General features: G+C 46.5%; 4 protein-coding genes across 5 annotated transcripts in view; 2 read left to right on the plus strand and 2 right to left on the minus strand.

Moving 5' to 3' along the window:
• Window positions 1-19,986, minus strand: part of LOC111074058 (heparan sulfate glucosamine 3-O-sulfotransferase 6) — a 38,066-nt gene that overhangs the window by 4,912 nt on the left and 13,168 nt on the right. Inside the window, exons 2-4 of the mRNA XM_041593294.1 lie at window positions 17,563-17,593; window positions 1,150-1,564; window positions 815-1,030 (exon numbers count right to left, since the gene is read on the minus strand). Coding sequence (XP_041449228.1) covers window positions 815-1,030; window positions 1,150-1,564; window positions 17,563-17,593 — 662 coding nt within the window. The remainder of the gene's footprint in view (window positions 1-814; window positions 1,031-1,149; window positions 1,565-17,562; window positions 17,594-19,986) is intronic.
• On the plus strand, window positions 5,315-6,299 carry LOC111074065 (elongation of very long chain fatty acids protein F). The gene is made up of 3 exons (XM_022366695.2): window positions 5,315-5,400; window positions 5,463-5,647; window positions 5,715-6,299. Exons 1-3 carry the CDS (start codon window positions 5,355-5,357, stop codon window positions 6,273-6,275), a joined length of 792 nt encoding a protein of 263 aa, XP_022222387.2. The 5' UTR covers window positions 5,315-5,354; the 3' UTR covers window positions 6,276-6,299.
• LOC111074064 (elongation of very long chain fatty acids protein F) lies at window positions 6,567-7,776 on the plus strand. Its single transcript, XM_022366694.2, has 3 exons — window positions 6,567-6,650; window positions 6,712-6,896; window positions 6,959-7,776. The coding sequence occupies exons 1-3, from the start codon at window positions 6,617-6,619 to the stop codon at window positions 7,580-7,582; spliced, it is 843 nt and encodes a 280-aa protein (XP_022222386.2). The 5' UTR covers window positions 6,567-6,616; the 3' UTR covers window positions 7,583-7,776.
• Window positions 11,606-12,241, minus strand: LOC111074066 (probable salivary secreted peptide). 2 transcript variants are annotated; one of them, XM_022366698.2, is made up of 2 exons: window positions 12,051-12,241; window positions 11,606-11,986 (listed from the first exon to the last, which is right to left on the minus strand). In XM_022366698.2, exons 1-2 carry the CDS (start codon window positions 12,237-12,239, stop codon window positions 11,816-11,818), a joined length of 360 nt encoding a protein of 119 aa, XP_022222390.1. In that variant the 5' UTR covers window positions 12,240-12,241; the 3' UTR covers window positions 11,606-11,815. The 2 variants fall into 2 exon arrangements, with proteins under 2 accessions (XP_022222390.1, XP_022222389.1); XM_022366697.2 differs by having other exon boundaries at window positions 11,606-11,989.

A 19,986-nucleotide genomic window follows, 5' to 3' on the forward strand; every position in this document is an offset into this window, starting at 1 on the left:
GGAGAAGAGCATTAGTTGACGTGCCCCAGATGCATCCGCTCTCAATAAATATTAATAAGAGCATTAATGAAGATTTATCCAACGCACTCTCTCCACTTTGGCACTGACGACGTGCAACCTGCTGCTGCTCCTGCTGCTGCTGCATAACAAATTGAAATGGTGCATCAACCGACGAAGAGACACTCGCACACTGACGCACGCACACGGCAGTAAAAAAGGAAAATTGAAACGGAACTCTGGATAAAATATTGCCCTGCCAGTGCCAGTGCCAGGGACACCGACACCGACACCACCCCCATCCACCGCTGGAGTGCTCTCTGCAAGTGACACATGCAAGTTCCGGCTCGTAGCGAAATTGCATCAGGCAAACCCAATTTTGTGACACTCTGCGGGCACAGCAGCAGCAGCAGCAGCACCAGCAACAGCAGCGGAAACATCGGAAGCAGAAACAACAAAAACTATAATAAAAGTTGGCCAAAGAGCGATTCCACTTGGGCGTTAGACGGAGCCGTTTGCCAAATGAATTTCCGCTCAGGGGGGCCCCCGACATGGCCACGGAAATTGGCTGGAACATGGTCGAGCGTTTCATTTTAATTTGATAGATGGATGGACAGACAGACGCCCATCGTAGAGGAAGAGCAGCGCCAGGAAAAGGCGACGGGTCAATGCTGGCAGGCAGTTAATTAATAATTACGGTAGGATGACAGTTAGGCCCAGGTCCAATGCAGCACACACCTAATTGGCAATTAGAGATCAAAGGGAATCCCTTGGAAAAAGGGAAAGCCCGCACCCACAGACAGGGCAGAGCACTCACCTCTGGCGACACAAAGTAGCTGGGACTCTTCTCGATGGTTATCTGGCCGCGGAAGGAGTGCGGCATCTTCTTGCGATACCATTCCAGGCCCTTCAGGTAGTTCTCGTCCCGATCGAAAAAGTGCACCTCGCCGCCGGCCTTCTGGATGCGCGGATGCAGATACAGCATCTCCAGCAGGGCCCTCGTTCCGCACTTTCGTACACCAATTATAAGGGCCTGGGTCCAGTCGGAAGCGAAAGGGGAAATCAAATGAAATGCACATGAAAATCCAAATTCCATTGGCAGCAATTAGTACGAGACACACACACACGGGTGGGTAGAGGTCTGGGACTCACCTGCGGCAGACGACGACTGGTTTTGGGGAAGTGCACACGACTGGAGGGAAAGACCATGGGATGGCTAAGCTGGTTCGCGTTGGGCACTGGCTTCACAAACGCAGGCAAATGGTTGGATGACGCGGAGAAGGTGGAGGAGGAGAAGGAGGAGCCACTGGCAGCTGAAGATCCGGATAGGGCTGATGCGGAGGCGGAGGCTGCCAGCGAGAGGCGATGCCTTTCGTGAACAGCCTGGGCCGCTTGGATGTTGTACACGGCACTGTCGTAGAGCACGTGGAAGGTGAGGAACAGTGAGATCAGCATGACCGTGAGGAAGACGACGGCCAGCTTTGGACGGGAGACGCCCACCACCAGGATGCAGTCCGTGTGCGAGGCGTCAGGACCCACCGGACGCATCGCCGATTTCGGTAGCCATCTGTAAGTGGAAAGTAAATGAGTTTGGATTTAGTTTTCCATCAAGGCAAGTGCTTCCAAGCAGTAACCCTATCGCTATCCGCGTACTCTGTGTCGCCTGGTAATTAGATTGCCATTCCAACGCTGCTGAGTAATTAACGTTGGGGCACAGCTAACACGAAACCCCCTCTACCTGATCCCCGCCCCTTTTGGCGTTGCGAAATTAGCAAGACGACACTTTGCCGTGTTCTGGCACTCGTCCCCAGCCCCAGCCCCGGCCCCGGCCCCAGTCCCATTCACGTTCTCGTGCACGTCCGGCAGCGCTTAAGCGAATTCCATTATAAACGTTTCCGCTTAGACCGCAACAAACACTGGCAGCATTATTATGAGCAGCATACTGCCGACACATCTGGCAGCAGGAGTAGCAGCAGCAGCAAAAGCAGGCGGAGCAGGTGAGGAGAAGAGGCCACGGAGCAGGAGCGGAGCTATCCTGTGCCACAGGCAGCACTAGGCGTATACATAACGTTTGCCTAATGGATGACTTCATTTGCAGCATGCCGCAGCTGTGCAGCAGAGCCAGAAGGCAGCGTGCAGGGGCATTAGCAGGTGACAGAAGGAGCTGCTGCTGCTGCTGCTGGTGTATCTGGTGCCGTCAGTCTGCAGCTAAGTGCATTTTTATATACAAAGGAGGGAGGTGTGGTGGCGGGGGGTAGTGAAGAGCAATGGATAGGAAAGGCTAGAATATGTGTGGCAACAGGCAGTTTCCTCACCAGGACCCTTCCACACCCCACACCACGCCCCTCTATCACCACTTGTTCGAGTTTCGCATGCGACACCTCGTTAAAAGTAACGACACACTGTGCCACAGGCCCGCAAGGAGTCGTGGCGAGGCGAGTCGAGTCGAGTCGAGTCACTTCACTCGACGGCACCGTTTGTGGCGCACGTTGCAACCTCAAAGCGGGACCAACTGACTTCTGCCACAGCTCTCCTCCCCACCATACACTCGCTGTGCCCATTTGACGTCAGACCACCCCACTTGCTTCCTCTCGGCGCCTTGTCGACATGCTTTAAGTCCGCCATTTCTTTATGCCCTGTTGTTTTTTCTCCGTTCGAAGGAAGCAGCAGCAGGAGCAGCAGTATAAGAAGTAAAGGGTGGCAGCAGCAATGGCAGCTGCAGTAACAAGCAGCAGTCGTCTGGGGCTGCGACTGGCCTCGTTTCACGCCCCATAGGGCTTCGGCCGCCTGCCACTTGACTGCGATCTGCATAAACGCAGCACCGCCCCGGCCGCCCTCTTTCGGCTGCAGCTGCTGCCAGCCACTGCTGTCACACTCTTTCTTTGGTGGAGGGGTGTTGTGGCAGGCTTTAAGCTTAAGCGTTAAGCTTTAAAGGCAACGCCGGGCCGGCTCTGTTCCCCCTAATCCTGACAAAACTGGCAAAAGTCTCCTTTCTTTCCTTCCTGTGTTAAGCGCTTTGCTTGCTCTCCATTTGTCCCTCTTTCACTGGGGATTTAACCTTCCCTGCCGACATTCCCTCTTAAGTTCTTTGAGCAAATATTTATAATATTCTGATTCATTTTTTTTTCTTTGGGGAAGCTTCAAAAGCATGAAAATCGAATCGAGCAAATGTTGTCCCGTTAAAGTTAATGCAATTTTCATTTGGCGTTGTTAAAATGTAAATTTTATTAAACCATCCAGACGTGCCACAGAGGCCATCCACCATTCCTCAACGCCGCATGCCCCCATGGGAGAGGGACAGTTTGACCTTTTTGTTTTTTTGTGTGTTTCCTCTCCTTATCGGAAAAAAACCGAATTGAACCCTAGCCTCCGCGCCAAAAGGGAGCCTCCCTAAATGATTTGTTGGCCCTACTCGTACTCACAGGATATCCAGCGGCAATTTGACGGAGCAATCGCGCAGTGTCGCCTGGTGAGGATTTGTGTGCTGATGAGGATGCTGCTGCTGTGGATGTGAGTGTGCTGCTGCTGCTGCTGTTGATGCTGTCTCTGGTGGTATTGCTGTGGGTGGTTGCCACCTCCGACGCCGTAGTGCTGATGGTGGTGGTGGTGGTGGGGATGCTGCAGCAACTGCTGATACTCGTGGTGTCCCTGCGCCTGCGGGTCCCCATCCTGTCTGGGCAGATGCTGTGGCTGCTGCTGCTGCTGCTGAAGGGATTGCTGCTCGTTGCTGCTGCTGCCCGCACGTCTTTTGGCCGCAGTCATCAGTGAGGCAGCGGTGTACCGGCGAGTACGTTCAATGGAGCCCAAATGATAGCCGCTCTTGGCTGTTGCAGCAACTAATTGGCCAGTGCTGGTGCTCCACTCAATTGCAGCGGACAGGCAGCATGCAGCATGGATGGGGGCATGGATTTATGGGCCACCCACCGCCACGCCCACTGGGCAATCGCCCTACTTTGACTCTTTTTCTCGGACTCCCTGCTGTAGCTCGTGTTCTGGCTTTTATGCGCTTTAATTAAATTCCAGCAGATTGCTGAAGAATTTGTAATCGGAGTTTCGCCTGTTACTCGCTCACCGATGCGAGCGATTGACCAGCAGCAGTGGGCAGTGACTGGGCGACATAGAGCGCCTCATTTCCGTCAGGACACACAAAAGGGAGCGTTCGCGTTCACATCACCATCACCACCACCAGTAAAATCATCATCATCATCAACAACATGAACATCCCTTGGACAACATTCCAGTTTGACCTTTTTGTTGTTCCGTAATTAGATTTGTTGCTGCTGCTGTCGTCCTTCGTTTCTGCCTCCAACTTTGGTGTTTGTTCTGTAAAGGCAGCTGCAGCAGAAGTTTCTCTTGGCTCTGGCTGTGCTTTTGTATCTGTTATTGCCTGTAAGGTTGTTGCTTTTGTTGCTTGACGCCATTGTCTGGTGTTTGCTGTGGTTCCCAAAAGAAAGCGAAAGCCACGAGCCTCAAATCAGCTGCAAAGCAAAACAGAAGAGACATAGACGAGAAATTGATTATAAAAGACAAGGTTGTACGACGTAACAAAATCAATATGATTTGCATAAAATTCTAATTAGGAACCAATCGATTTAGCTCAACAATTTAGGGGCAGCGGCAGCCCACAGTCATCCATGGGCTGCGGATCATGGATCACGGCTTTGGGGAAACAAAATTAATCGTATGGATATTGAAAGTGAAACTCCGTTGGCAATACAAACTGCAGAATCAGCAAGGAAACAATTTCACTTTCAATATAATACATTAAATATACATAGGTATCAAAACTGGAAATTTAAAAACAAATCTCTGAACAAAATATTTGATTTAAATTAAGCATTCCCAAGTGTAGTGCGGAGGTACACACAATACTCTACTCTGGTGTAGAACAAACTGGAGCATAAAATACTTTAATCTAGGGACAACTTTTCTGCCAAGAAGTTCCCCCAAATTTAGTTGAATGCCCAATGTAAAAGCAGACCATCCGACCTGACCTAGGGATAAGGCAGGCAGACGCAAAACCCCCCCAAAGTGGAATTAGAATTTTCCAATTTGTAAGTCAAATCGAGAGAACGTGTGTGTTTGTCTGTCTTTCTGTATGTCTGTTTGGTTGTGCTATGCTCTGCCATGTTCAGTGCCTGAGAGTTGGTTTGAGTTGAGCTCAGTAGACAGGCGAACGGGGAATAAGTAATCAGCGCTCTTTAACTTGGTGTAGTGCCCCACTACCATTATGGATACTCGTACCATGCGCCTGCTCGAGTACATTGCGTGGCCTGCCTATGGGGTATAAAAAGCAGGGTTCGATAGTTGTGTATCCAGTACTCGGTGGGGTTTCGCCTTTCGTAAACAGCGGCACCATGAACTCCAGCACTATTTTGGATTATTTTCGGACACTGCCACCGGGTAAGCGGATGCGGCAGTGGCAGCAGCCCTTTCATCTCATACGCCCCGCCCATTCTCTGCAGATCCGGTGAAGTTGCCCTTGCTCAGCTCCCCGCTGCAGGTTCTGCTGATCGTGCTGGCATATCTGGCCATTGTCCTTAAGCTGGGCCGGGACTTCATGGCCAACAGGAAGCCGTACAATGTGCGGAGAGCGATGCTGGTGTACAACCTCTGCCAGATCCTGATGAACGCTGGGCTGTTCGGCACTGTAGGTTAATGGCCGGGGCCAGTTCTCAGACGTATCTAAAACCCTTCTAACCCATGAACTCTCTCAGGGCGTCTACTACATAATCGTCCGAAGAATCTACGATATGCGATGCATGAACATGCTGCCACTGGATCATCCAGAAAAGAGCAAGGAGCACCTGGTCGTCTACGCGTATTTCCTAAACAAGCTACTCGACATGGCCGACACCGTGTTCTTTTTGCTGCGCAAGAGCTACAAGCAGATCACCGTGCTCCATGTCTACCACCACGCCCTGATGGTCCAGGGTCCGCCCCTTGTCAGCTACTTCTTCGGGATGGGGGGCCAGTACACCATGATGGGCTTCCTCAATTCCTTCGTCCATGTCGTCATGTACACCTACTACTTTGTGGCGGCCCTGTATCCGGAGATCAAGGGCAAGTTGTGGTGGAAGCAGTACATCACCAAGCTGCAGCTGGTGCAGTTCGTCCTCCTGTTCCTGCAGGCTATGCTGGTGCTGTGCCTGAATCCGGCATGCACCTTCCCACGCGGCCTGCAGTACTTGCAGCTGGCGGTCTCCACCTCAATGATGGTCATGTTCGGCAACTTCTACTACCACACCTACATCAAAGCCAAGACCAAACAGCAATAATCACCAATAAAGTTCACTACACTACACTAGATCCATTCCATGCTATTTTGCATCTGCTTTAGTCTAGTTTTGGTTTTAGTTGAAGTTCTTGTTCTTGTTTGGGTTCCCCAGCTGTATTCCCTCTTTGGGTAGCTGGTTCTCTCACTCTCTGCTTCTCTCTCCAAAACTCTCACTCTCACTGCCGCTCTTTGTCGCTCTGAAATGTAGGACAGAGAGCGCAGTTCAAAGATTTGAATAATACATTATTTGATTCGATTAACTTTACAAATTCAGAACCGAATGCCTTTCAGTGGCTTTGAAACAGTCACCAGTCGCCATTCGGCCGACAATCAACGATAGCGATGACGCTCGGTATTTTCGATATACCTCAAGGAGGTGAGAGATCTTTTGTGTGCTAGATTCACTCACTAATCGCCGCTTGGGCACCAATCCACAGATCCAAATCCCATCCTCCTGGCCGGTTCGCCATGGCCAATGATCATCATTCTGGCGTTCTACCTGCTCTTTGTCCTCAAGCTGGGAAAGATATACATGAGGAACCGGAAACCGTACGATCTGAAGCGGTTGCTGATGTTCTACAATCTCGGCCAGGTGGTCTACAACGGCCTCTACTTCGGAGTTGTGAGTAGCGTCTGACATGGGTCTCGCATCAGCGTATTGATCTGACTTTCTGCTTGGCTTAGGTCTTCTACTACCTGTTCATCGAGGGAATCTGCAACCTGCGCTGCATGGAGAGCTTCCCGCCCGGCCATAAGCACCGGCAGCTGGTGCGGGTGGTGCACACCGCTTACCTTATGAACAAGGTGGTGGATCTGCTGGACACCGTGTTCTTTGTGCTGCGAAAGAGCTACAAGCAGGTCAGCTTCCTACACATCTACCACCACGTTTTCATGGCCTTCGGCGGCTATGTGGTGACCCGCATCTACGGCACCGGCGGACACTTCAACTCCGTCGGTCTGCTCAACACGTTCGTGCACACGGTCATGTACTTCTACTACTTCCTGTCCTCGCAGTATCCCGGCGTGAAGGGCAGCATCTGGTGGAAGAAGTATATCACGCTGACGCAGCTTGTCCAGTTTGTGCTGCTCTTCAGCTACTCCTTCTACGTGCGCTTCTTCTCCCCGAACTGTGCCGTTCCGCACAGCCAGCTCTATGTGACCATGTTCCAGGGCATCGTCTTCATGTATCTGTTCGGCAAGTTCTATATCCAAGCATATGTGCGGCCTCCTCCTGTCCAGTCCCAGCCCCAGTCCCAGTCCCAGTCCAGCCCCGAGTCCATGCAGAAGCAGAAGCAGAAGCGGTTGTAACCAGCGCAATGTTTACTCGAATACACCCTGTTCATTATAGCAATATATGCGCATACCGATCAGACCATTCGATGAGCATGCAACTGGCAGCTGGCAACGACCCCAAGTAGGCTTTAATTTCTGGACTTTCGACACTTTTGCAGAATAAATAAAAATAATGCTAATGGAAAATACCATATGCTATCATCCCACTATTGAATCAATCTTTTCCCCGGAACAAACTCGTCTAATGGCATCATAGTCGGTGATCAAATTCCCTTTCCCTGCGACAGAGGAGTCAAGCCAATATTGGCACTAAATATTTGTACTATTTTCGATTCAGAATGGGAATATAGCGCACGTGTGGCAGCCGATTAGATGCCACTCATTCATATGCATGAGGCTGCCACTTGAATGTCTTGTAATTGCTGGCATACAATGAAGCGGATCCAGTGAGGTGCTTGAACTAGATGCAGGAACACCTTCGGCCTCAGGCGCTTCCCTGAGCAATTGTGTTAATTTGCCGGCGTTTAATTCAACAAAAACCTCATTCTTGGAAAATTATCTTAGGTAAAATTTCGTACATTGCATTCGTTTCCGTTTCCCTGGGTTCAATCTTATGAAGATCTTCCACAATGGAGTCCCTTTGAATTGTTTCAACATATGTATTTCCATATATAATTAAATTTAAATCTTGGTAAGTCGTTCTACATGTCTCTCCCGATGTTGAACTAGAAATGATCAGATATGTCTTGTCGAATTCCAGCTAAGACTCAAAGCTTCAGCTCCAGCTTCAGAGTGGATTGGGGTTTCACGGAAAGTATTTGTACAGATGTATTGTACATTTAACGAGCATATATACATATGTATGTACAATATATACCCAATGCTCATCAACTTTGAAAAGACAAAGATGCGAACGGTTATCCGGTGAGTGCACCGTAAAGCAGTGCCGTTTAAGCATCGACAGAGTGGAAAACTGGATGCCGGAAAAACAACTTGGGGCAATCAGCCATACTCCTTGCCTTTGCACGCATCTACACCCGCCCAACCCGACACCCTGCGCCAGCCTGGTGAACCTGGTGAATGTTGCTTTTGCTCGTTTGTTAGCACGTTGGAAAAGCTTCACTTGATAAGCATAAGAAATGCAGGCAAGAACAGGAAACTAGCTCGCTGCAACAGTGTGCCTGTGTCGGTGTGCTTGTGCAACGACTGGCTGCACATAACAAGGTTCTAACGTATCGTGTCCCAGTACCATCCTTTCGGTTTCATATGCCCCATCCCCTTAGCGATGGTGGCGCCATAACTGTAGCTTAAGTCCGTGTGGCACGAGTTAAACTTAAGACGGAAATTTTCCGCGCACATACATATGTATGTGTGTATCTATCTATGGTGTGTCCCCAGTCCGATGTATCCATCCCACATAAGACCCTCTGTGTGGCATCCAAGATTCACTTGTAGCAACTGCATTTACTGCCTGGGAAAAACGAAAACAATTGCCGCAAATATGGCAAGTGGCAATTGAAAAACAAAAGTCTCTGGCTGGATACACGAGATGCTGGACCAAAAATCCGTTTGCTGGCTGCTTTCACACTTTCACAACGATGCCAGAGAAACAGCAGAAGCCCCAGCACAAAAGGCCACTGAGGACAAGGCCAGGGCAGGAAAAACACTGGTAAAGAAAACGAAAATGGTGCCAAAACCCAACGGGAAGGAGAAAATGCAGCAGCAGTAAAATGAAAAAAAAAAACAACGCACAAAATTGGCTGGGAAATGAACGAGACGACGCGTCGTCTCCCTTTTGTGCTTTTTTTACAAGGGAGAAATTACGGGGGACGGCAGCCGATGACTTGGCCTGGCTATGTCACAGGCAGGTCTGAGACCGACAAAGTCAAATGCAAATCACGCCCGAGACCCTCAAGTGGACAAAGACTGAATAAAGAAAAGGTAAGGGTGACAGAAGGTTGGTAATTCGCTCAGTTAATCCTATGACAGACACAGATGTGCGAAACAATTTCCAATTAATTGCACATACAAATGATCCATGACAGCACATTAATTGATCCAAAGCCCTAAACATACGTTCTGTCATCTCTAAACATGTATATAAATTGTGTTTAATTAGAACTGGTCTTCAATTCCGACTCAGTGAGCAAACGTAAAGCAAATGATACATGCGGACACTAGAGATATCAGAAATTATATGGCAAAAGGCCAAGGATTCAAGGAATAGTGGCATACATAACAAAAACAGACAGGGACTGGCTGCCTGGCAACTTTCCCATAATTTACACTTTATCGAACAATAACAAACAACCTGCATAATATATGGCTCCACACTGCTGCTCCCCAATGGCAGCAGCACCACCCGCAAAGGGATACCTGACTGAAGACGGTAGACTAAAGGGGACGGCAATGCTCTCCCACTGACTGGTGTTTTGAGGTTACCAGCAGCAGTGGTATCCTCCTGCAAGTACCATGAAAGCGCACACTCTTTCCCTTTCGCTCTCCCGCTCTCTCTTGTACGAGTATTATGCAAAATGTACGTCAATCAGAGCTGCCACAACTGCATTTAACATCATGTTGCACATCGAGACCAGAAGGCAATGTCAAATCCTGAGCACCTGTTAGCCCACAAATACATATTTGTTGTTTTGATCCCTGCGAAGCTTGCAGGCAATTTACATTTTAGATTTCACCTCAAAGGCCATTCCATCCATAAAAGAATCAAGCAAATGGCGTATCTATGGGATGTGGCATCTCTTCTTCGCTTCGGTCGTTTGGGGAATATGGCACAATAAAATTTTAATTCGTAACGATTGATGGTTGCCCCAAGAACCACCCACTGCCACAGGGCACCGTGCATTGCAACACGCATCAATGGATGCCCGGGGATGCTTTTGCTCTTGCACAGGCATCCATTCAATACATTAAATTTTATAGCCCAGCTAATTTGCATATGTAAGAGTATATACGTGTATATACCATACATAAGGATACGAGTATATACGATACGATACGATACAAAATGTGTGTTGTGTGCCACACATTGATTGGATTTATTTGACTTTCACTGAGGGTAGCCACAGAACACAGGGAAAATGGTAAGGTCGGTCGTGTGTGAGGGTGAGAGGCGAGTCTAAGTGCCTGACATTTGCTAAATGGCAAAAGCACACCGCCTACCAGCCACCTGGCACGTGGAACCTACCACCCCACACCCCACCCCGTCTCACTGCCGATTACATACTGACTGTTGTAGGGACACTCGTAATATTTTCACCCCATTTTGGGGCGAACCAAAAATTGCAGTCGCCTCGTTAGTACCTGAATGGCAAGTGTAATTACAGGCCCAACCATCAACCCATAACCTTAGTCGTTCCAATCGAATCGAATCTAATGACTATAACCTTTAAAGTTTGGCCTGCACTGACCTTGGCCGCAAACACACAGTTTTAAGGGGGCTCTATATAGGTTGGCAGTCGATTAATAATTTGTGGCTCTACAGTTCTGTTATGTGGCACTTTCTGTGGCAAGCAATCCCATTCTAAATCAATTTTCTGTTTAATATTTAGAGCTATAGGTAGTTTGATAAGCGTTAAGGATAGACAAGAGAAATGGCGGTCAATGTCATGAGTGGAGAATCAAACGCTCTGAGGACTGGAACACGCCACTGGCTAAATACCCAAAAGAGACATTGAAAGAATACAGTATGGCTCCATCTATAGTTCTGATTCTGCAGTTCGTGTTGATTTGGCATTCCCTTATCCCTTTCTAATACTTGTTCCAGCTGCAAGTCTCACTTCACTTTCAGTTTTAATCTATTTATATTTAAAGCCCAATTTAAAGTTGGTTTCGGTTTTCATGTTGAACAGTCATTAAACAACTGAACAACAACACTCACAAAATCCATGCTGTAAATTGCTTTCCTATAATGTGGCTATCCCCTTTCACACAATTCACACAATCTACTAAATTGATATGCATCTGCATTCGTTTCTGTATCCGTTACACTTGCCAATTGAAAATAAGCTGCAGTTCATTTAACTCTTGTACATTGTATATATTTAAATGTTGTATTGGATAAGCCGACATGAAATTAGAGTCATTCGAGGGCACCAACTGACTAAACAAACCCTTTGGCAGTTTGGCAGTATAAATGTTGGATAAATATTGACAGGCCATAAACAAACAATCAAAACAATCCGAGTGGAGCTGCAATACGTGCATAGTTAAAAGTATCCATTAAATGCCGGATTAAAGGCCATAGAAATCCACGATGAAGCTGAAGCCTTTGCCCCGCTGACTCTTAAAGTGAATCTTCGCATAGGTGGACTGCGGGCCGCCTTCCTGCAAATAGGCATAGCCGCCCTGCCCGTCGCGGATCTGGTCGGTGATCACGATTTGGGTAATGATTCTCGCCAGTTTCTGCTTTTAAAAGTAAGTTATAATTAATATCTGGTTAGATCCCATGACTGAGGGACAATCTTACATTCTGATTGAAGGTATAATCTCTTGTGACAACTCTCAGAAACGAGGACTTCATCGAGATGATCTCCCGCCGAATATGCGTGTCCCGGAAGGAGCGTGTACCCCAAGTGACACTATGGCTAGGACCACGGCCCGCCGCTTGGCAGAGAGCTGTCAGAGATATCAGCACGAGAAAGATGTAGACCCTCATTTGGAAAGTGAATGAGGAAATGATGAGCGGATTTGGGGCTTTTATAGGTGAAATCATAATGCTAAAAATATACCGCCATTGTCTCCAGACAGCTGTACAGGCGGTACAGAGAACAGACCCAATTTCAACCTTCTTCCTATTCAAAAGAATTGCACGAACCTTTTAATGCGAGTCTCGAACATTCCCCCCAACCGAACTGCTCACACTCTCCCATTCTCTCTGTAGAAATACTTTCTCAAAGACCACTCCATTCGAGAGAGAAGGCTTGAGACTTTTGTTTCGACATGGGTTTCGGTTTCAGTCGCCATTCCACTGGGTGTCTCTTCTTGCGGTTGGCTGCTTTAAATACCATTGGGGCTGCGTCGTGTGGGTGTCTGGTTACTCTCCTCTCCCGTCAATGTTAAGCTTTAAGGCAAATATTTATTTAATTTTAACATCCCACCCACAGTCGCCCTGTGCCCAGATCCAATTTGCTCAAGTACAAAGAACCGACTCGAGGAGAGACCCTGTCGCGTATATTGTTGAAATTTTATTGTGCAAACATGAGTAGCACAGTGTATGAGTGTGCGATTGTCTCTCTGTATGTGTGTGCGCGTCTATGTATATGTTTTATGGTTGCCACGTTGGTTTTTTCTGCACAAAAAAAACGCACACAGCAACAGCAGTGGAAATAGCAAAAACAAAATGGCCAAGGAACCGCACCATACCGTTGTTAAGTGCCTCTCTCCCCCAATCACTCTCTCATACGATATCTAGATGTATTTTTGTGTTTGTGTGCTTACCACAAAAAAATATACAAATAAAAAGACGATTCATTGGCAAACAAATCAGCAAAAATGTGAATTCGGGTGAACAATAAACTGCAGCTAGCTGTAGGCGGCAGGCAGCAGGTGGCAGGCAGCAAGGAAATAGAATCAGTAATAAATTTTTTTTTGTGGTATTTTCAAAGTTTTTTTAATAAAACATATCTGTACAAAATGGTTTGTATATGTATTCTCACTTCTGCCTCCAATCCTTTCACCATGCGAGTCCTTTAAGTCTGTAAATATTCATTCTGCTCTGACATGGTACGACATGTAAAATACAATACGTTTTTCTGAGTGAAGTTACATACGTATTCAATTTAATGGATATATTCTACGCTCTATCCATACTTACTACCCATCATCAAATATTTGTTTTGCCATAATGTTTTTTTAAGCTACCTAAATTTAAATAAGAAAATATCTTTAAACTCTTTTGTATAGCCGATATTCAAGCTTTGTTTTTGTTTTAATTTAATGACTATCTTGAAATATCCCATGAGATACGAAATAATTGAATTAAAAATCGATCCGTTACATCATGTAAATGACCAAAAAACATTGTGTTTTTGCATGTTTATCATTATTTCCTTTTATCAAATTTCATGTGCATGAAACCCCTGAAAATTTCTGAATTGTCGCGTTGTGGGGCAGCACTTGAAGCTGAAAGCGCTTTAAGTAATTTTAATTAAAACAAATGGCACTCGAAATAAAACACGCACATCAAACAGCCAGAGGGGGCGTTACATGGGTGGTTCCTGGTGGGACGGAGGGTGTGGTGGCTGAATGAAACAGACATAGCGTGTAATTACGCCCGACATATACCGTGGGAGAGGGGGGGATGGGTGAGGTCGGGTCGGATCCTTGTTTGTGCAGGAATCAAGTGGTGGTGCTGCTGCTGCTGCTGTTGACACTGCACGGCAGCGACATTCGCACTGCCACTACGCTCAGCCCGCATTGTGGTGGAAACCAACAGAGCAGAGAGAGAGAGAGAAAGATAGATCTCTGGCACCATGCTCTTCATTCGTGACAAGCTGGAGAGAAAGCAAACATGAGAGGCGAAGGACACAGGCAGCGACGAACAGCACACAAACTTCCGAACAACTTCATTTTCGGTGTTGTTGTTGAGTGTTTCCAGAGTACAAAGGGTATGTTGTGCACAGCAGCAGAAGGAAGCAGCCCCATCTAGAATTCAGCATTCAACAAATCAAATTTGTATATTTCGTGCCTACTGAACACCATTAGGATTCTTGTACAATTGGAGGGTATCCCATTGTCGTATCACACTACTTCTTCGACTTCGTCCAGGTTGTGTTGTTCAAATTGATGGTGGTTGCTCGCTGGTGTTGGTACTGTGGATATTGTCAGAGTGGGTGTTATTGTTCTCGTGGCACTTCTCGCGCTTGAATCGTGCCTCCAGCTTGCAACACAATCAAAAGACCCAGACATTAACCATCCCATTCCGCTTAACCCCTATTTGCTTCGATGCCAGAAAGCCGAACCCAATTGTAATTAGACTAGAAAGCTTTCCAGGGTCAAGGGAAGTGGATGGATATTCCCCAAAATTACATTTAATCATTGTTATTTTAGGCACTCTGTCCCCTGTCCCCCGTCTAGTCGGATTGAGTGTTTCGCTGACCTTTTCGCTGCCTTTAAACCCATTCCTACCCAAAATCCCTGGATGACACAAAAGCCAAACCACAAATCCACGTTCATATATCCAGGGTGGCATGCTCGTAAGTACATTTGATAAAAACCCACTTAGTGTGGCATTTCGGACTTAGCCAAAGCCCAACGAAATCTCCACCAACAAATCTTCCACATTCTCATCCATAACCCATTTAGGTGCTGGGTGCTGCTTCTGTGGTATGGATTCGTGGTGCTGTTGCTGCTGCTGTTGCCAGCGTTTAACACTTTGCGCTTGCCACACTTTTTGACAATATCAAACTTGAGTGGCACACAGATGACAGCAGGAGCGGGGGAGCACTGGCAGTAACAGTGGCAATGGCAGCTGCTGGCTTGGGCGGCAAATAAATAACGTTTAAAGCGTAAATATGGTAAACGACGTTAACGGGCGTCGCCCTCAAGTGTCAGTTGGCGGCTGTCAAAGCCACAAGAGGCCATGGACACCCCCACAACCGACTCCGCTCTCCTTAAGCTCCGTCTCTAGACAGCCGTCCTCTTTCCTCAGCCCCCCTTTTCACAGTACAGTTTCGCCAAATTCTGAAAATATTTCCATTATGATTTTCCTTCCTTACGAAATAATTCTGGCAAAATTCTAAAATATAGTTATACGAATTTGTTAGCTTTATTTAAGATATTACCAACAGAATGGCACAATATATTTCTCAGAAAATGTATGCTTTACTCTTCTCTTTGTATTTTGTATATTCTCTTCTTGGAACTTAATTGACAATGAAATTGTTTCTTCTCTTGTACTGTTTAGAAAATTCCATGAAAAATATTTCCTTCAATTTCAATATTATAAGGGAAAAGAAAAATTACTCCCCCAATGAGTTGTGACTATGAAAAATACAAATACAATAATTTAAAATTATTTAGCAACGTCTATTCTCTCAGTGTAGCATGTTTTTCTCTTCGTTTTCCGCCTGGCCACCAAAATTGACAATGAGATTGCGCATACGCCGCTTGGCCCCAAAATGTTCCACTCGCAATTACGTTGCCGAAATGTCGAGTCTTATTAAAACCACACTTGTTGAAGGGGGTGGAGATGAGGATGGGGATGGGGCTACCGGAAAGAAGTGGGTGACACAAAATCCTTCGCTGTCAGCTTGAATTGAGGTTTGGTTCGCCGGCTGCCAAAGACATTTTCAATGAATGCGAAATTCCCTTTCGGTCTGCAAGTGCGAGTGGAAATCACAGAGCTATAAAATTATTTCTTGGCATGCAAATTGCATCTCGGCCAGAGCCACAGTCATAGCCACAAGCCACGGGTCGGGGGACGGGAAGGACCGTTGCTTTTCCTTTTGGCTGCGCTGTCCACAGCGGATTGCAGATAAGCCCCGAACCAAATGGATTTTCATGGATTGCCAAGCCAAGTTTCCTTCCATTTGGCGGACAACGAGAAATAGTTTTCATATTTAATTGCACCGAGGGGGCAGCGAAGCAGCAACCCACAACGAACATGTGGCCAAATAGCGATGCCAAAGTGCAGGCCAAGTGCCACAGTAAATTACATCAAAGGAATGAAAATTTCTCAACTTGCAATTGAAATTTGTTTGCCAACTCAAACACGAACACGGTCTTAGGGAGGCCGTGGTTCTTCCGGCTGTGGACGGGGTCTGTTTGCCCTCAAAAGTTAGTCGAAATTAGACGTGGCAAGCAAGTAATGGAGACACCCGAAAGGAAATTCTTATTATTTGCATAAATTCCACACACACAAAGCCCCCGACAAGTGACAGGCCCAACGAGAATGGGGCGCCCAGGAGTTGAACGAAAGAAATGCAAATTGTGATGGAAAATTTAAATGTCAGTCAACAATTCAGTTGTTAAACTCGCATTACACACAGTGACAGGCGCTGGAACAGGCGCTGGCTTTGGTTATACAATTGTTGCTGTGGTCGTACTGTTGCCATGTGGTCCAGGACCCGAACACAGTCATTTGCTCGAGCTTGGGGCTCTCTGTTTTAGATGCTGCGCTTAATCGAAAAGCGTGCGTGACAGATGGAGTGAGTGAGCAGAGCACTGGCGGTGGGGCGACTAGCTTATCATTCCTGGAAAGGAAAAAAAAATTAAAGAGAAAGGAAAAGAAAAAGAAAAATAAAAGAAAACTTTCCTCACACACTGCCAGCGAAACTTTTCACAGAAGCAGCAGCAGCAGCAGAAGATTTTGGTTCTGCCATTTGATGGCAATTTAAAGTTTTTCCCACCCTTCCCCTTCTTTTTGGTCGGATCGGATCGGGTGTGCCGAAATAAAAGTTTTGTGTGTGGCACAAGTTTGTGGCAATTGTGCGAATCCTTTCTGCCGCTGCTGCATGCAGCATAATCGATTCGCTCTTGCCTTTTTCATTTTAATAACTTTTTCACGACTACCGACCGGCACTGCAAAAATTACGTGCGGCAAGTGCAAGAGCAGCAAACAACTAACAACCCAACAAACAGCCAACAAACAAGCGGCCGCCATCGACAACAATGGCAACAAAGGAAGGCACTAAAGCTGCACCATAGCAAGGTAGAGGAAGCTGGGCAGCTGGGCACACAAATTGCAAACTGGGTTAAACACTTGGCAAGAGTTTCCGCCAGAGTTTCCACCTGAGCTTCTTCCCTTGACATTTCGCCGGAGTGCAACTTTGTTGCTGTTTCGCAATGCATTCAAGTGGTATGTTTCCTTGGCCATAATTGAGGCACGCGCTAAGCGCAGCGCAGCGGGGAGCAAGGCAAGAAGTGATTTCTGGTCGAAAACCCTTTTGAATGCATGTTACAGTTGGATCCAATTACTGGGTGCCACGTAGTCGAGCCATAACACATTCCATGCAATTATTGCTGCAACTTCCACTCACCCAGAAGTTAATTTCCGCTTGGGCGCCGCAACTGAAACGAGAGAATGCGCAGGGAGAATAGTTTATAATTAATATTAACGCATTTTCGTTTCAATAATGAATGGAGCTAATTTATTTACAACATGCCAACCGCAAGAGCTGGCTCCTCCTCCCCGGGGGATAGTGTCCGTGGGAGATGGGGTTTTTCGGGCAGTTTCGTGGTATGGTGCATGGGGACCCGGTTTTGTGTGGCAGGTGGAAACGTAAAAGTTTCATTTTGTGAGTGCTGTCGCAGCCAACGCGTTTTAATTCAATTGAAAATGATTAAAAATTAATTCAAAATTAAATGTACGCTCAATAAAATTGTAGTTAAAAATGGGAAAAATGGGAAAAATGGGAATAATGTCGAATGAAAAGAAGGTGGAGGCTGAGAGAGAAAGAGAGAGAGATGGAGAGATTATTGACAAATCGTGACAGTTTTGCGGGGCTAGACTCTCTAGACAGAGGGCGAAAAAGAGTGAGCAAAAGTTGATTGGATGGCAAATGTCGAAACTCAAACGAAAGAACGCACACACGCACACACGCGCACTCACATACAGCACATGGATGTATCGCTGTATGCGTGCGTGTGGAAGCGGAAACGGAAGTTGTTACAAAGTCTGTTGAAATCAATTTGAAAAGTAAACTTGTTACGTGGAAAACCCGAAACAAGAGAATGAACCGAAACAAAGAGAGGGCAAAAGGAGAAGCAAAGTGACGGCGAGCCGGGAAAAAAGGAAAACTAATTGCAGTGCGCTCACTTTTTTCTGCTTGTTAATGGGCCTGCAAACGAGCTTCAAGTTTTTACCTCCTCCTATTGATTCCTACACACACACACACACACAGCCATGTGCCTGTACGTGTGTGTGCATGTGTGTACAAGTGTTCCATTTTGTGGCACCAGCAAAGTTTTTGCCTCATTTCGCTGGCATTGTTTGTGCACTCTCAAAAATCTGCGTGTGGCAGGGGCACGGCACAGCCCTTTCGCAGCTGCAATTAAAGTTAGTTGAGAACCGCTGTAGCCCCCCAAATACCCACACACCCAGTGTTGTACTGCACTTTAATTAACCCAACTCCAGGACTCCATTCTGCAGTCTCCCTTCCTAGTTTCCCTACTTTTCCCAGCTAATGGCAATTTATGGGCGATAATTTATGGTCTGAGTACATAAAAACAAGTGGGGAAAAATATAGCCAGAACAAAAGAGCCAAAAAGAGAGTGGGAGTACTCTCGGTGAATGGCAGTAAATGGTAAATGCTGCTGCTAATAGAGAGAGAATCGCTCGGAACTTATTCTAACCGTAACGTGATCTAGAAAAGGGTTTAGGGTCTAGAAGCTATTTCTACGACCCTAGTCGGTTGATTAAAACCCAAGATATAGTGATCAGAAAAATATGTGGATGCTATGCAACGGCTTGGAAAAGGCTTGTTGTGTGACTTCATTTGGCAGCCCAATTTTTGACAAAAATGTCAGGAAAGAATAAGTACGTTGGGGAAACGGTATTGAAAATGTAAAACCAAATAATACTCGATCAAAGGAAAATGTACATCCCATTGCCTAAATCACTTTTTGCAGCATGTGAGGGAGGTGCATAAATATACATAGCGTAGAATAAGCCAAATGGAAATGGAAATCCGAATGCAGACTGCCATTTGGTATTCAATGGGAATTTAGAGAACTGAAATCGATTACGTTTGTAGCCGACTAAAGCCCCTCCATCAAAAGCGTATCAGGCATGAAAATTTGCATTCGACTTAATTACTGGAGATTGCTAGTGCGATTGCGATTGCCTGCAATTGCAACAGCCACATCTAAGCCCATGACCATGCCACCATAGTGGAGGACCACCCGTCGGCAATCAGCATTCAGCATCAAAGGCATTTAATTGCCATAAATCTGCAAAAGTTGTTAAAAACCCATTTAAAATTGTCACCATAATGGAACTGCTCAATGGAACGCTCAACTGTTGGCTCACTGGCATTTATCCAACTATCTGCCACAAGCCATCCGCTACATTCCACTCAACCTCTGGCGGGCCCAATGTACGTCTTGGTTCAGCTAAGGAGCTTGGCCTGTAACTGGCAGCGTGTTTCCTGCTTCCTGCTTCTGTTCTCCTGTTTCTGGCTTCAGTTAAAGGCTGCAACTGCAGCTTTCGTGCTTGGATGTTAATTAGAAAACTCTTGCAAATTATTAAAAACTTTCCGAGCTGTCAGACAGACAGGAGACAGAGACGGAGAGGTGGATAAAGTGAGAGAGTAATAACTGAAAGAGTTGCCAGCTTAGTGAGAAATTTCGTGACAGAACTTGCTAGATGTTTTTGCTGCTGACTTTATAAAATATCTTTCGCTTTGAGAAGAGATTGGCTGCAGCAAAGAAAAAAAAAAGATGAGCAAATATGCGTGTACATG

The sequence above is a fragment of the Drosophila obscura genome, unplaced genomic scaffold (genome assembly GCF_018151105.1).
Source record: "Drosophila obscura isolate BZ-5 IFL unplaced genomic scaffold, ASM1815110v1 contig_186, whole genome shotgun sequence".
Lineage (NCBI taxonomy): Eukaryota > Metazoa > Arthropoda > Insecta > Diptera > Drosophilidae > Drosophila > Drosophila obscura.

What these genes read in the sequence shown, in the direction of transcription:
- LOC111074065 (XM_022366695.2), top strand. Translation starts at nt 5,355, where the DNA reads ATGAACTCCAGCACTATTTTGGATTATTTTCGGACACTGCCACCGG. An exon ending in TTTTCGGACACTGCCACCGG is followed by an intron (nt 5,401 to 5,462) that starts GTAAGCGGATGC and finishes CATTCTCTGCAG; the next exon opens with ATCCGGTGAAGTTGCCCTTG. An exon ending in ACGCTGGGCTGTTCGGCACT is followed by an intron (nt 5,648 to 5,714) that starts GTAGGTTAATGG and finishes GAACTCTCTCAG; the next exon opens with GGCGTCTACTACATAATCGT.
- LOC111074064 (XM_022366694.2), top strand. Translation starts at nt 6,617, where the DNA reads ATGACGCTCGGTATTTTCGATATACCTCAAGGAG. An exon ending in TTTCGATATACCTCAAGGAG is followed by an intron (nt 6,651 to 6,711) that starts GTGAGAGATCTT and finishes ACCAATCCACAG; the next exon opens with ATCCAAATCCCATCCTCCTG. An exon ending in ACGGCCTCTACTTCGGAGTT is followed by an intron (nt 6,897 to 6,958) that starts GTGAGTAGCGTC and finishes TGCTTGGCTTAG; the next exon opens with GTCTTCTACTACCTGTTCAT.
- LOC111074066 (XM_022366697.2), bottom strand. Translation starts at nt 12,239, where the DNA reads ATGAGGGTCTACATCTTTCTCGTGCTGATATCTCTGACAGCTCTCTGC. An exon ending in ATTATACCTTCAATCAGAAT is followed by an intron (nt 11,990 to 12,050) that starts GTAAGATTGTCC and finishes TACTTTTAAAAG; the next exon opens with CAGAAACTGGCGAGAATCAT.